Source organism: Anopheles moucheti, chromosome 2 (genome assembly GCF_943734755.1).
Source record: "Anopheles moucheti chromosome 2, idAnoMoucSN_F20_07, whole genome shotgun sequence".
NCBI lineage: Eukaryota > Metazoa > Arthropoda > Insecta > Diptera > Culicidae > Anopheles > Anopheles moucheti.
Window position 1 is genome coordinate 27604715 of NC_069140.1, and position 13676 is coordinate 27618390.

Below are 13676 nucleotides of genomic sequence, written 5' to 3' on the forward strand. Positions count from 1 at the left end.
TTCATACATTCGATCCTTTACATGCCTATCCTATATACACAATGCCTACTACTCTGGCTAGAATAAATTATGCCTTCCGCTTTTCACCTCCACTTTCTAATGCATTCGTTCACGAACCATCAATACAGTCTGGTTGAGCATTCTAGTACTAGCGTATCGATTGCCTCTCATTTCATTCGCCTACTCCATGGCTCTATCTACTTTGCTACATACTTTGCTGTTATGGGTACATTCACACAGCGCAACAGGATGTACGTCGGGCTAAGAGGAACACAGCACTACCGTGTGAGAGTGATGGGTAGGTGAGTGTTTCAAACATTGCAATAAACATTAATTTGTTCACCGCGAACCATAAATCTGGCTCGTTTGCGCGTATCAGTGCCGATGAGTGCTAATGAGCGAATCAATCATACGCGCAGGACGACGCATTGCGTCGGCGGAGAGCTGGGTGACGAGTGTTTAAATGTGGGTAGAGAGGGTGACGTCATGCGCATCGTCATCGGACAGCGCCTAGCTATTAGTGTGAAAGTATGAAACCGAATCCAAACCGAAGCATCGCATCTCACTTCACCAACCGTGACTGCAGGTGTACGCCGCAGTAGAATAACGATATCTTACAGCAGAAGTATACAAAAAAAAAACAGATGCCACCAACAGAATGCGATAAGTCAAATCTCCCATCTCCCGCAACTAACTGTATGTACACGCAGTTCGCTTATTCACTTGCCCATTTGTGAGGTGAGACATACGCACAACGCGGAGTTTTCACCCACGCCAAACAAAAAATATCGATCGACAGCACACACTGCACAGGTTCGCTCTGATATTGGACGTTTGCAATTTGTTTTCACACAAACATTCGCACACCGCTGTAATTGTCCATCATTACTGCATCATCTCTTAGTTGCCGAACAAAAGACTTCAATGCTTTCTTCTTTCAAAGCGACGAACCTGATTTTGTCGCTTCATACATCATCGTTGTATGGGTGTTGATCGTCCATTATAGGGCAGCACCGGTGGAGTGATAGCTGGCCAATGATTTCGTCACTTGCTCGTTATCGGCCGCTTCAACCATTTCCCGCTTCCGCTGCGTACCATCCACACACCCATCCCCATTCAACGCCATCTCCCGCTCGAGCCGTACGGTCAGCTTTATCTAATCACCCTGTCAAACGTTCATGGCATAAAACACAGCACCCTGGGTCTGCTGGGAAGCGTTCGGCATGCTACCACCACCCGCCTGCGAGGCCACTACGCCACCACCTCCTCCCGCGCCCTGCCCGCTCACACCCGACGATACAACCGCGGCCGTGGTGCCGGCGGTAGTGGTGGCCGAGCTCGCCAGATTCACCGGCATCCCGGGTGGACCGTGGCCCTGGCCGGTCGGTGAGAGCAGTTGGCTGGCGTCGGACGGTTGTACGCTTGCCGCACCCTCCGGTGCACCTCGCTCCGTGAACTTGACGCCCGGTTTACCATCGGACGGATATTGCGAGTAGGCGGGCGGTTTGCCCTGCGGTGGTGGTGGTGGAGCCGTCTGCGACGACGGTCCCGTCCCCGTGGCCGCATTCACCGGGGCCGTGTTCGTGCCCAACCGGGGCAGTGTGGAGTAGTGTGGTGGAAGACCTGCACGTGCACCGGCCGCCACCACGTGCAATTGCATACCGGGCAGTGGATAGCCGACCGGAACTCGAATCGTTTGTTGCGTGACCTGTCCAAGAAAGGAGGAAAATAATAAAGAATTACTATACGGAGGAGGGCTACGCATTAGTTTAGCACGCTATATCTGCTCGGGGCTACGGGGATATCATTACCTGCTGGTACTCGACGATGTTGTGCTGTCGTCGATAGTTCTCCTGCTCCTGGGCCGTGTATCGATGGTACGTTTCGGCATTGTACGGGATCAGCACCATCGTCTGGTGGTAGTTACGCAACGGCGGTGGCGACTCGGGTCGACGCGTAGGACTGCGGGCAAACTTGCCGTACGTCGCCGTATCAGTCATCTGGTGAATGTGGTGTGCCGTGTGTACGGCCTGGTGTTGCGTGTGTATCTGATGCGACTGCACCTGTACGGCGCTAGCCTGCACACCCAGCGGCAGGTTGGCGCAGTTCTGATAGATCGCTTCCTGCCCATGATAGCTGTGGCGCGTCTGCACCGGTATGTGGTAGTAGTTACCGTGCGGATCGACGGCAGCGAGCATGTTGGTTTGACTTGCCGGAGCCACGGCGCTAGCTGCTGCTTGCTGCACTGCCCCACCACCAGCAGCCGGTTGAGGTTGATGGGCGACACCCTTCGCCTGGGTCGCCGGATCGACGGCTGGATAGTAGCTCCAGGAGGCCGTGTGCTGATGGGTGGTGATTTGCTGCTTCGCCGCCGCCACATGCATACTCGGCCGCGGCAACGTGTTCGATTGGATCGGTTGCGTTTGTGCGGGCACCGTAGTCGATTGTGATTTGGTCTACAAAGAAAAAAGGGTGTGTTAGAGCGCTATATCAGCCTCAGTACCATCCGCCTCAGAAACCATCCTACCTGCGGAGGTGTTGGTGCGGCTAGTTGCGCCTGCATCTGCTGGAGAATTTCGTTCGTTGAACCGAAACGCGGCTTTATGCCACGCACCGAAGGTCGGGAGTTGAATCCGTAATCGTTCTGCTCATCATCATCCGAGCCCGCACCGGACGCCGGTGCCGAGGTAGACGTTTCGGCACTGTAGCGCTTCTTCAAACGCTCGGTACGCGCACCTTCCTGCTGCACGAATGCGGCCAACTCGTCCGACTCCTGACCGGGCGTACCGGCAATCACATCCGGGGCCACCTTCTTGCCATCGTCATCGTGCAGCGCCGCATCGATGTCGCCGATGCTGTACTCCGTGCTCTGCGAGCTTGCCATCGAGCTGCGGTCGCCCGGATGGGCGAGCGTGTAGTACGACAGATCATCTCGCTGCCCGGCCACGCAGGCTGTCAGTGGCGCCAGCGTTGAAAGGAACTGACGCCGCGAATCAACATGCCGCTGCTGGGGAGGCTGATGTATCTGCGTGTGTGCACCCTGAATTTGAACACCCATTCCAATGTCCGGACCCGCCGGGCAACGGCAGTCCTGCCAATGGAAATATGGAACAAACAGTTAATGATGTTTAGCTCTGGATGGAGGGGATGTTTCACGGCCACGCAACGCTTCGAGCGCCCGCTTGACGACTCCTTACCTGCGGTATGATCACAATCGGGTTTTCGTCTGCCTCCGGTATCTTCTCCTGCCGCCGATCGCGATGGAACAGATCGGTGATCTTCTTGTAGGTCGAACCGTTCGAACCGCTGCTCGAGCTCGACGCGGACGAGCTGGGCGAGAAGCTCTTGTCCGGTAGGTATTTCGGTTGCTGTGGGTTCTCCTCACCGGCCGGACTGTCCCGGCGCTCCATCTCACTGAGATCGCCATCGCCCGCCTGATCGCTGCCCTCGCCGCCACCCGTCTCATCGATCGGATCATCAATGTCGCACGTTAGCTGTCGGATACGCTCCTCCAGCGATGTAACGTCCTTCACCGGGATCTTTTTCCTTTAAAACAAGAATGTGAAACGAATGTATCAAACGTGGTTCATGCAATATTTATTTCTCGCTCTCACACTTACTTTGGTTCATACTTAATCAAGGACCTTCGCAATGCGTTCCGTTCGATCGAACGCCGAATCGTGTCCGTTTCTCCGGGGCTTCCGGTCACGACAGTGCCCGCCGTTGCCGACAGCGCTAAAGCGGCCGCCGCACTGTTCGGGATATTGCTCATGCTACCAGAATTGCTTGTAATACTGTGCTGATGAACCAGACCCGGTGACATCACGGCCGACTTCTTCGAATCGTCGAACGCTTTCAGCGCTTCCTGTGTCAACACAGTCGCATGTCCAACGGTCATCGTAGCAGCAGGACACACGCCGGTACCGCCCACCGTGCTGGTCGTTGTCGTCTGCGTGTTTAGCGGAGCGGCCGTGACCGTGCCAGACGATGATACCGCCGCACCTGGTGCGGTGGGACCGGCCCCGGAAATGGCCGTCGTCAGTAGAGGTTGAATGGCGCTGCTAGGAAAGAGCTGCCGTACGGCCGAGTTGGGCCGGAGCGCGTTGTGGAACAGTCCGGACGAGTGCCGCTTGAGTGTGTCCGACATGTAGTTAATGGCACGACAGGTGCCCATTTCACCTTCGCCAAGCCCGGACTGCACCTCGCCGTCGCAGCATGCCTCGCGAATCGTGGACTCTTCGTTGAACCGTACCGAACGCTTCGAGCTCGTTTCCTCGTCCGATGTCACTGCCGTCGAGTCGTCGTTCTGTCGAGAATACCAGGAATCCATTTTGTTATTAAAAATTGTGTCATCGGCAAAAAGCAAACATCTGTAGCGCCAATTAGGCAGTAGTCCCTTGTTGGAATATCAACTTCAGAATGTCGATGATACGGCCAGGCCGTTTTAACAGAATAAAAAAAAACTTCGGACGAGTTACAGGTGAATTGTACAAGAAATAGATTCCTCGAATCCTAATGATTACACGTTATAACTTATTCGGGACATTGCAACCAAAATTAATCATAATGACAGTGAGCCTTATTCCGGAAAAGTTTATTTATATAGAGGAAAGCTTATAAATAACCCATGGTAATTAGGTACTATACCCACTATTTATGACTCCAGCCTTCCTTCAATAAATTTCCTCGTGCGATTTCACATCAACATCTTCGGAAATGAGAGCTGTCTGTGTATCCATGTCAGCCAGTAAATGGTCTTCCCATCTGGCAAAAACCGACTTTTTCATATTGACCTCTCGTTTTTTCATCGTTTCCTCTCGCTCTAATTGAGCGCTTTCGGCCGCTCGGGAGCCGCGGTGAGCACTTCTATATATGTGTTAGTGCAAAATTAGCTGGTCCGAACGATCCGAGCACATTCTCGAACATTTTTTTCCTTTTGTTCCACACGATCGTGTCATTTTAAGCAAAGATCTAAAAAATGAAAGAAGAAGTTGTGTGTTGCATCGGAAACGAAGGATTGGTTTGTGGTATAAGTGCGGGAACGATTTTAACGCGATAGATTCAGACTAGAAGAACGACACTTACAACACGATTCGCATGCCGGTACATTCAAGTGTTCCTAACAGTTTGGTGAAATATAGGTATAAAAAGTGAGATATGTGCATGTCCGGGTTTTTAAATTGATAAAGATGTTGTGTTATTATAGTGATTAGTGATCAAAATGGATCCGAATATGCCGAAAATGCCGAAAATGAATGGCTTTTTCTGTGTGAAATATCGCCACGCAATGGAAGAGCTGGACCCCCCCTTCCGCTAAAGAACGCTGCGAAAGAAACGGTAAAAGCAAAACCGAAATTGAACCGTATTGGTGCGGTCAAACGTGCGCGTACAATAGTGTGCAGCAGTGGCGAGCGTCGAACGATCGGGATCTCAATCATGCGAGCAATTTTCGGATCCCAATGGTTCGGGATCTAAATCATTCGAGCAATATTCGGATCGCGATCGGATCGACCATCGGATCGCGCGAGGTCAAACGTTCGGGTTGCTTCGGTTTTTTTCGGAAAAATCATGCGACTAACTTCGACTAGTCTCACGAACGTCGATGCTCTAGTCAAATGATTTTTTGAGCGTCGTGAGTTCCCTCTGCCAGATGGGCATCTGATGCCCATCTGGCAGATGCCCATCTGGCAGAGGGAACTCACGACGCTCAAAAAATCATTTGACTAGAGCATCGACGTTCGTGAGACTAGTCGAAGTTAGTCGCATGATTTTTCCGAAAAAAACCGAAGCAACCCGAACGTTTGACCTCGCGCGATCCGATGGTCGATCCGATCGCGATCCGAATATTGCTCGAATGATTTAGATCCCGAACCATTGGGATCCGAAAATTGCTCGCATGATTGAGATCCCGATCGTTCGACGCTCGCCACTGCTGCACACTATTGTACGCGCACGTTTGACCGCACCAATACGGTTCAATTTCGGTTTCGCTTTTACCGTTTCTTTCGCAGCGTTCTTTAGCGGAAGGGGGGGTCCAGCTCTTCCATTGCGTGGCGATATTTCACACAGAAAAAGCCATTCATTTTCGGCATTTTCGGCATATTCGGATCCATTTTGATCACTAATCACTATAATAACACAACATCTTTATCAATTTAAAACCCCGGACATGCACAAATCTCACTTTTTATACCTATATTTCACCAAACTGTTAGGAACACTTGAATGTACCGGCATGCGAATCGTGTTGTAAGTGTCGTTCTTCTAGTCTGAATCTATCGCGTTAAAATCGTTCCCGCACTTATACCACAAACCAATCCTTCGTTTCCGATGCAACACACAACTTCTTCTTTCATTTTTTAGATCTTTGCTCAAAATGACACGATCGTGTCGAAAAAACGAAAAAAATGTTCGAGAATGTGCTCGGATCGTTCGGACTGGCTAATTTTGCACTAACACATATATAGAAGTGCTCACCGCGGCTCCCGAGCGGCCGAAAGCGCTCAATTAGAGCGAGAGGAAACGATGAAAAAACGAGAGGTCAATATGAAAAAGTCGGTTTTTGCCAGATGGGTGGGTTGTACAGTGCATTGATTATTTTTAAATCGGAACTCATTATTTATTCCTGTTGCGAGGTGAGGGCTGGGCTTTATTCGAACACCTCACTCATCCACCAACTCAGCATAAATTTGTATCGGTAAATGTTTAATACTTCTACTGCACTGATTAAGCAAACTGCAAATTTAGCACCATCTGCTCTACTTACGCCCTTCGCAGCAGAAGCTTTTATAAACAATGATACTTGAGAAGTGTGATTGACAAACGCCCGACCATAAAAAAAAAAAGAAATGGCGTGAGAGTGGGCCAGATAGTGGTCAGAGGATGAAAGTGAAAATCGTGCACAAACACAGTTCAACACCAAGAACAGGAAGAGATCCTCATCTTTTCAAAACGCTTCCCACTTCTTAACGCCCGCTGAAAAGTGCTCACGATAAAGTAAGAATTTTTTCGAGCTTTTCCGCCAGCTGTCCCGCTCAATCGGTACTTATCCCGCGCGACGGTAGTGGCAGTTAATGGAACATAAAATTCTTTTTTATCGACAAGGCTGCCAAGGCTACACGGGAAAAGAGACGGTTGCGAAGGAACCGGAAACGAGGGGAGGGTTGGAATAATCGATACCATCATAATAAATATTGGCGCATTTGCAGTCTAAGCACGTTCCCCGGGGCTAATAAAACCGCTATTTGACGGGATGAAAAATTCATATTACTCTCATATTATCCTTTCCGCTGGATTTTCTCTGCCGCGTGTATTTTTGCTATTTTTATATGTCGTCAGCCACCGTTCGGTTATTATCGCTTAGATCGTCTTTAAAATATGAATGTTGTCTTATCAGGCAGTAGCTCACGAAACGGTTCCGTTAAAGTGATCCCAAGTCAAGAAGATGGTAATAATTGTGAGATGCAGCTGGGCGAAAGTGGTGTAATTAAACGTTTTTAACGGCAAGTAACGATTTCGTGCAGTAATCCTAAGCTGTTGAAATGATTTTAACTGAGAGAAATTAAAGCACAGGCAGACTCGAAAGCTTGAGTCCGTGCTTTCTTTGTTTCTCTTCGTTGCGATACAGGAGATTCAGGATTCTACCAAGTACCATACACAACCATTAAATTGCATTATGGATTAACATAAAGCACCCTTGAGCAGATACACGATTTGTGCGCGCACTTGCTTTGTCGGGTGGAATCGTCAGAGGCAATCGCTACGGAGATGCTCATTTTGAAATCGTGAATGACATAATGGAATTATTAAAGATCTTTGAGACTAAGACCAATTTAAAATTAGTTTAAAGGATTTTGGAAAATGTTGAAATTCGCTTATGTCAAATAAGAGGACAATCTTCAGTTACAGTTTCCGCAATTGATACAATTGTTAAGGAAGATTTTGTGCATTAATATTTCAATAATAAATCCCAATGAAATTTTAAACCATCTTGCACGGCCAGGTAATTTTATCATACTTTGTAACAGCTCACTCCGTCAGCTACATCATTGCACAACCTTGCTCCATTAGTTTTAATCGAATTGCACAGCAAACGGAAGCAGATGGAGGAGATTGTGGTGCGATGTTCCGGGCAGGACAACGGTAAAATATTGTTGTCTTTATGTCCTTGACAAAGAAAACTTTTACAGCTCTACCATCAACAAAAGGGTGTTTCAAAGCATCATACCGTATCGGTTTGCCCGGATTCGGACCGGGTTTTCTCTTTCACTCTCTTCCTCTCGCTTGCTAGTACTCATTACTTTGCGTCTTTTATTTATTCTGTGGTTCAATCCGACGACGACGGTTCGTCCTTGTCAGAAGAACTGGGTCACGTAGTCCGCCCACGGAAAACTTTTCCCACCATCATTTCGATCGTTGGAGTATTTTTTTTTCGCTCTGTCTGTGGTTCAGAAACTGTGAGCTTTGTTACTTCACGGTGATTATGTCCATGGTGCATATTTTAGTCGCCAAACCACCCAATCGGGTAATTGTTAGAAAATTACTAAATAGAATAAAAAAGAGTTGTCCGAATACAAAAAAAAAAAAACCCTTTCCGCAAAAGAGGTGGAACCAGATTTGCTTTCATCATAAATTAAAGTGTGTACAATGCGGGAGCTCAATGCAGTCAGAGGAGAGAAAAAAAAACGAATTCCAGAAGCTCCCGATTAGTTTTCCATCGTTCACAGCGGTGCAAAAAAAAATCCCTAAACTTTGCACACCAGCTTCAATCTCGAAACTCTCGTCTGCGCCATTCTGTTCGAGCCCACCCGAGGGAAATGGCAAAAATACTTGATTTATTACCGGTACGTTAGTCGACATTCGCGCCAACACTCACGTCACCTCACCGCTTCGGTCTCCCGCAGGGATCTGCTTCACCGGTTACATCAGTCCCTTTCGCAATGTCCTTCGTCGGGGCGAGGAGAGTAATAAATTACATTCTACAACAGAGACCCCGCCAGTGGATGTAAAAAAATGATGAAATAATACACCGAATACACGAGAGACCGCCCCATACGAAAGCGCTGGGCGGATATCTTTTGGGCGAGACCCAACACACCACGAAACCCCTTTGGGGGCACTTTTGGGGCTGTTCTGATCCGGGTTTCGGCGGTGTAAAACCCACCGCCATGCAACAAAAAAAAACATCAAGACAAAAGAACGAAACGTCCACCTAGAATGGTAAAGCCTGCTGTAAAGGCGCCACCGAACGTGGCATATTGGCAATTTGACTAAAATGAAATTTGACGTGTTCGCTTAATCCCATCACAGGCACTTGGCATGGTGGGTACTACTGTTGTACAACCGTACATCCACTACCAGGCTTGCTACGAATGGCGCCAGGTATTACACGCTTTATTCTAGCAGAGTTTGAACATTTTGTGCACTTAGGATGGAATGTATAGGCAGACAACTTCCACTGCACAAAACACAATCAGTTCAAACACAAATCGCATTTAACTTGTACCATTAATGTTTTATGGCTAAACGTTAATGATAGCATCGTGTCCAGTATAAAACCATTTTGATATAAACCATTAACCTCCTACCAACGCACATTGGGCATTTGGCACGATTAAACCTCAACAGAGAAAATCATGTTACTGTTATATCGAGGAATTTTATGAAAATTACAAGCTTAAGGTAAGAAAAGTGCATTTTTTTTTGTATTCATCAAACGTAACTTAAAAGCAATTTTAACATTCAAAATTTAAGTTATTTAATAATATTGCAAACAAATCTCATCTTCAAGGCTCTGTAACTAATAATGTTCTAAGTCGAAGAATGAACAAAACTTAAATAAAAAACCAAACGGAAGGTGACTACATAACTTAATAGAATCATTATGAGATTTCCATGTTTGAATTTATGGCAACTAAAAGTCACTATTGATTCTTTTGAAAACACCACATTAAAAAGATTAATCCCGCTGACATTTTTTTAAATGTACCCTTTGATCATAGCCTTTAACCGAGAAGCGATTACAAATAACATTGGTCCAACAATACGGCCTGGCCGTACTTATTGAATAAAACTGAAACATTCGTCCAGTCTTTGCCGGCAAAACAAACTACAAAACAAACTGAAACGATATCATTTCTGCTAAGAATAGGCTTAGTATATTCAATCATTTAATCCAGCTACTGGTTGCATATTGACTTCTTTGATTGATCGAATGATTAAAAAAAAATGTAGTTGACTAATACAATGCTAAAGGCAGCCCGGTGGTGTATAAGTATCGGTGCCGGTCTTAACACGACAGGAGCGGTTCAAAATTCCATTTGGACTAATTCCTCTTAGGCAGGAATTACTATAAAGTTATGTTCAAATTTTTGTCATAGAAAACCAGAAGTGGTAGACCTTAGACCTTGTGATGTTGTTGTGCCGATAAAGAAGAATAAGTAGGCAAGGCATCTCATTTGAAATAAAGTTAATGAAAATGGATTGCATTAGCTATCCAAAAAATTTGAAGGTGATGGAACTTTAATTTTAAATGATACTCATATATTTGTTATCATAATATGTAAATACTGTTGCTGATAAAATGCAAACTACTAACTTTAATCTACTTTGCAACAATTGTAAAAAACCAGATATATCTAAAGTATTTTCATCATTATATGACATCAGACATGAAAATTATAATTTTGTCCCGACAAATGCACAACAATCGCCCACTGTGCAGCGTAATAGGTGCGCTCTCTTCACGGCCCGAGCGGTGGCATTAATTTAAATTAATCTGCACGCTTAAAGCCTACCGGCACTGTTGAAATTAGCTCACCTGAACGGTTGCCTGCTGCTGGTGCGCTTGGTGTTGCTGATGTTGCTGCTGCTGCTGCTGTTGCTGCTGCTGTTGGGCGTGTTGTTGGGTGTGCTGTTGGTGCGGATGATGCTGCTGTTCATTTTTCCACAGTTTGCCTCCCTTGAGGATGCCACTTATCGCCTGCGCCGTACTTAACGGCTTATGTTTCGCCGGTTCGTACTGACCCGCGCCAGCACCGGTCGCTGGCTGTTGCTGCTGCTGCGAGGCACTTCCATCCCCACCGGCGATCGTCTGTCCCGTGCGCATACCCTTCTGCTGTTGCTGCTGCTGAAGCAATCGGTAGTCATGGCTAGCGGCCAGGGCGGACTGTGTAGTGCTGGCGCTTCCTGCCACCGTCGGCACTGCGGTCGACCCACCTTCGTTGCCTGCTGGAACGATAGGTGAAAGCGTGGTGGATAAGGAAGGCATAATTGTGGGTGGGGTGGAGCTGACCACCGGCGAACCGGCCTTCGCCCCACTACCGGCCGGAGCAGTTTCGGGCAGCGTCGGTGAGTCGTCCTTTTGCACGATCCGTCGCTCGGTCACCGTGGTCATCGTAATTGTTTCCACGATGTAGCGCTGGGGAGTTTGGGATACCGTTGCACCGTCGCCACCTCCCTTGCCGTCACCGTCTTTTCACCAACCAACCGGTGACCACAACCAATCGAACCCGTATCGGTAAACCCGGGCGTTCGTACACCAAACGGCACGGGGTGGGCAAAATTCAAAAACAAACGTGTACTTCATTAGTTTCATTTCTTTTTCTCGCCACTCTTGCGAAATGGTCGATAGTGCCTTGTGTCAACAAATGTTCAACGCCACAGAGAACGAAAAAAGAAATAGCAACGCAGAAGAAAAGAAATGCAGCATATTTTTCTTGAATCGCATTGCGTGCGATACGATTTACGCATAGAACACACGTGAAGTACTAAGGTGCTTCATATGCAAACGTGAGTAAAAAGGGTGAGGTGCCCAGCGAGTGGTGGGTTCAAAGTAGAGCTTGCTATTTACAAAAATTAAAAAAATCACAAATAGTAAGTACAGTAGCAATCCTCCGGTAGCACAGTTTAGCTTTTCATAATGTTTTTACTTTAGTTAAAATTTACGTTTAAATCAATCCAATAACTTCACAACTCACTGCACCTGATGCTCACATTGCTGAATTTACTGAACAAATACTGTATGTGCTGGAAATCACCACTCTTTAAGAGCATGGCCATTCGCTGCAGGAGGCTTAAGCTACGCTACCAAAAGAGAGAGAAAAACTAAACGTGCGAGTGGAACTACCATGACAACTCATCCTACAAACAGTCTCTAATTAGCAAACTGCTATTTTGCTGTGTTGCATCAATGACAGTCTAGATGAGATGAGAATTTTATAGGCAAGCTTCCATGAGATTCCCCTCAGTGCCTTTGCCCAAAGCGCTGCTTATCAATAACCATGCGTCTCCATCGAAGATTTCAAATACAAAAGTTATTTCCAATTGTATAGAAAAGTGCGATTGATCTGGTTGAGAATTTTATCTTTAGATGATTGAAATAATTCAATGGTTATGCAATTTACTTTCTGTTCAATTTTACCAACTTCAAATACCCCACCCGTGAACATTATCGCTGAATATGTAACGCTTATTTAAGCATGCATTTGCACGTGCTCCATTCACAACCCATTCGAACGATCGTTTGTATGGTTGTAAAAAAAGATACTACTATGGAATGTATGCATGGCGTTCAATTTGTTTTAAAGTTTTTTTTTTATTTTTTTTCTCACAAAAACAAAAAAAGGAACAAACAAATTTATCCATGCGCCCATCATGAGATGTTGGTGTTGCATACTCCAGCAGAGGTTTGGTGACGTGCCAGGATTGAAATGGAATTAGATTGAATTTGTTGTTTTTTTATACATATATTCTGTTGTGCCTCGCGTATTTCCAATATTTCGCTGCCAGGGGAAGGATGGTGAATGTTGGTGAAACGGTACACTGGCAAACTGGTGGAGGTGGACGAACGGTTCAATGCGATTTCCTTTCGAGCGTGAGATTGTATGTGTGTGTGTATGTATGTGTGTTCAAATGAAAATATTATTGCATTTGCAGTGTTGCACCAGCAGTGAACGTGATGTGTTTTAGTAAAAATGTGAGTGAGTGAGTTGATTTTTTTTACTTCGAAATGTAGTTAAATTAATTTTAAACTATAACTGATTGAAATAGAAATTACATTAGGAAACATTATTATTTTTGGATAATAATTCAATGAAAAATTGCATGAAATCAAGGCTGTCACATGTTGGACTTAGAGATTAAAGTATAAAAAAATTTAAAACAGAAAAAAATAATCAAACAACTTTATCATTAACATGTAAAACATTATGTAAAATATTGCAGGCAGCAACATAGCATTCAAACACAGTCTAATATCGTTTGCTGATGCTATCATTACTTTTTAGCACACATTCCCGCAAATTGAAATCATGTACTACGAAAAACGGAACGAAACCAAAATGCAATAGGCAGACGACAATAATCATCTTCCGCGTCCTACCTTGCGAACCAGACTCCTGCACCTGTTTGATGGTAAGGAACTTTGGCCGTTCCTCCCCGGCTATAATCTCCTTTTGCGTAACGCGTCGCTCTGGCGATGACTTGGTCAGGGGTACCAGCGCGATTGGAAGGGTGGCATGGGGTGGTAGGGGCGCCTCCAGCATTGGTGAAATGTCGTCCGAACATTGGGAGTCACATTCTGGAGAGAGAGAGAACAAATTACACGTTAAAATGGCGACATTACAACTTACTTTCATCGCGTAAGGTTGGGTGATGGTTTTCTTGGAGTTTAAAAA

The 13676-nt window shown here is 46.1% G+C and overlaps 1 protein-coding gene across 1 annotated transcript in view; it reads right to left on the bottom strand.

Moving 5' to 3' along the window:
* Positions 1–224: 224 nt before the first annotated feature.
* Positions 225–13676, bottom strand: part of LOC128309370 (uncharacterized) — a 42948-nt gene continuing 29496 nt past the window's right edge. The window contains exons 3-9 of the mRNA XM_053045739.1: positions 13382–13579; positions 10820–11472; positions 3621–4306; positions 3198–3546; positions 2528–3091; positions 1812–2456; positions 225–1708 (exon numbers count right to left, since the gene is read on the bottom strand). Coding sequence (XP_052901699.1) covers positions 1169–1708; positions 1812–2456; positions 2528–3091; positions 3198–3546; positions 3621–4306; positions 10820–11472; positions 13382–13579 — 3635 coding nt within the window. The 3' untranslated portion in view covers positions 225–1168. The remainder of the gene's footprint in view (positions 1709–1811; positions 2457–2527; positions 3092–3197; positions 3547–3620; positions 4307–10819; positions 11473–13381; positions 13580–13676) is intronic.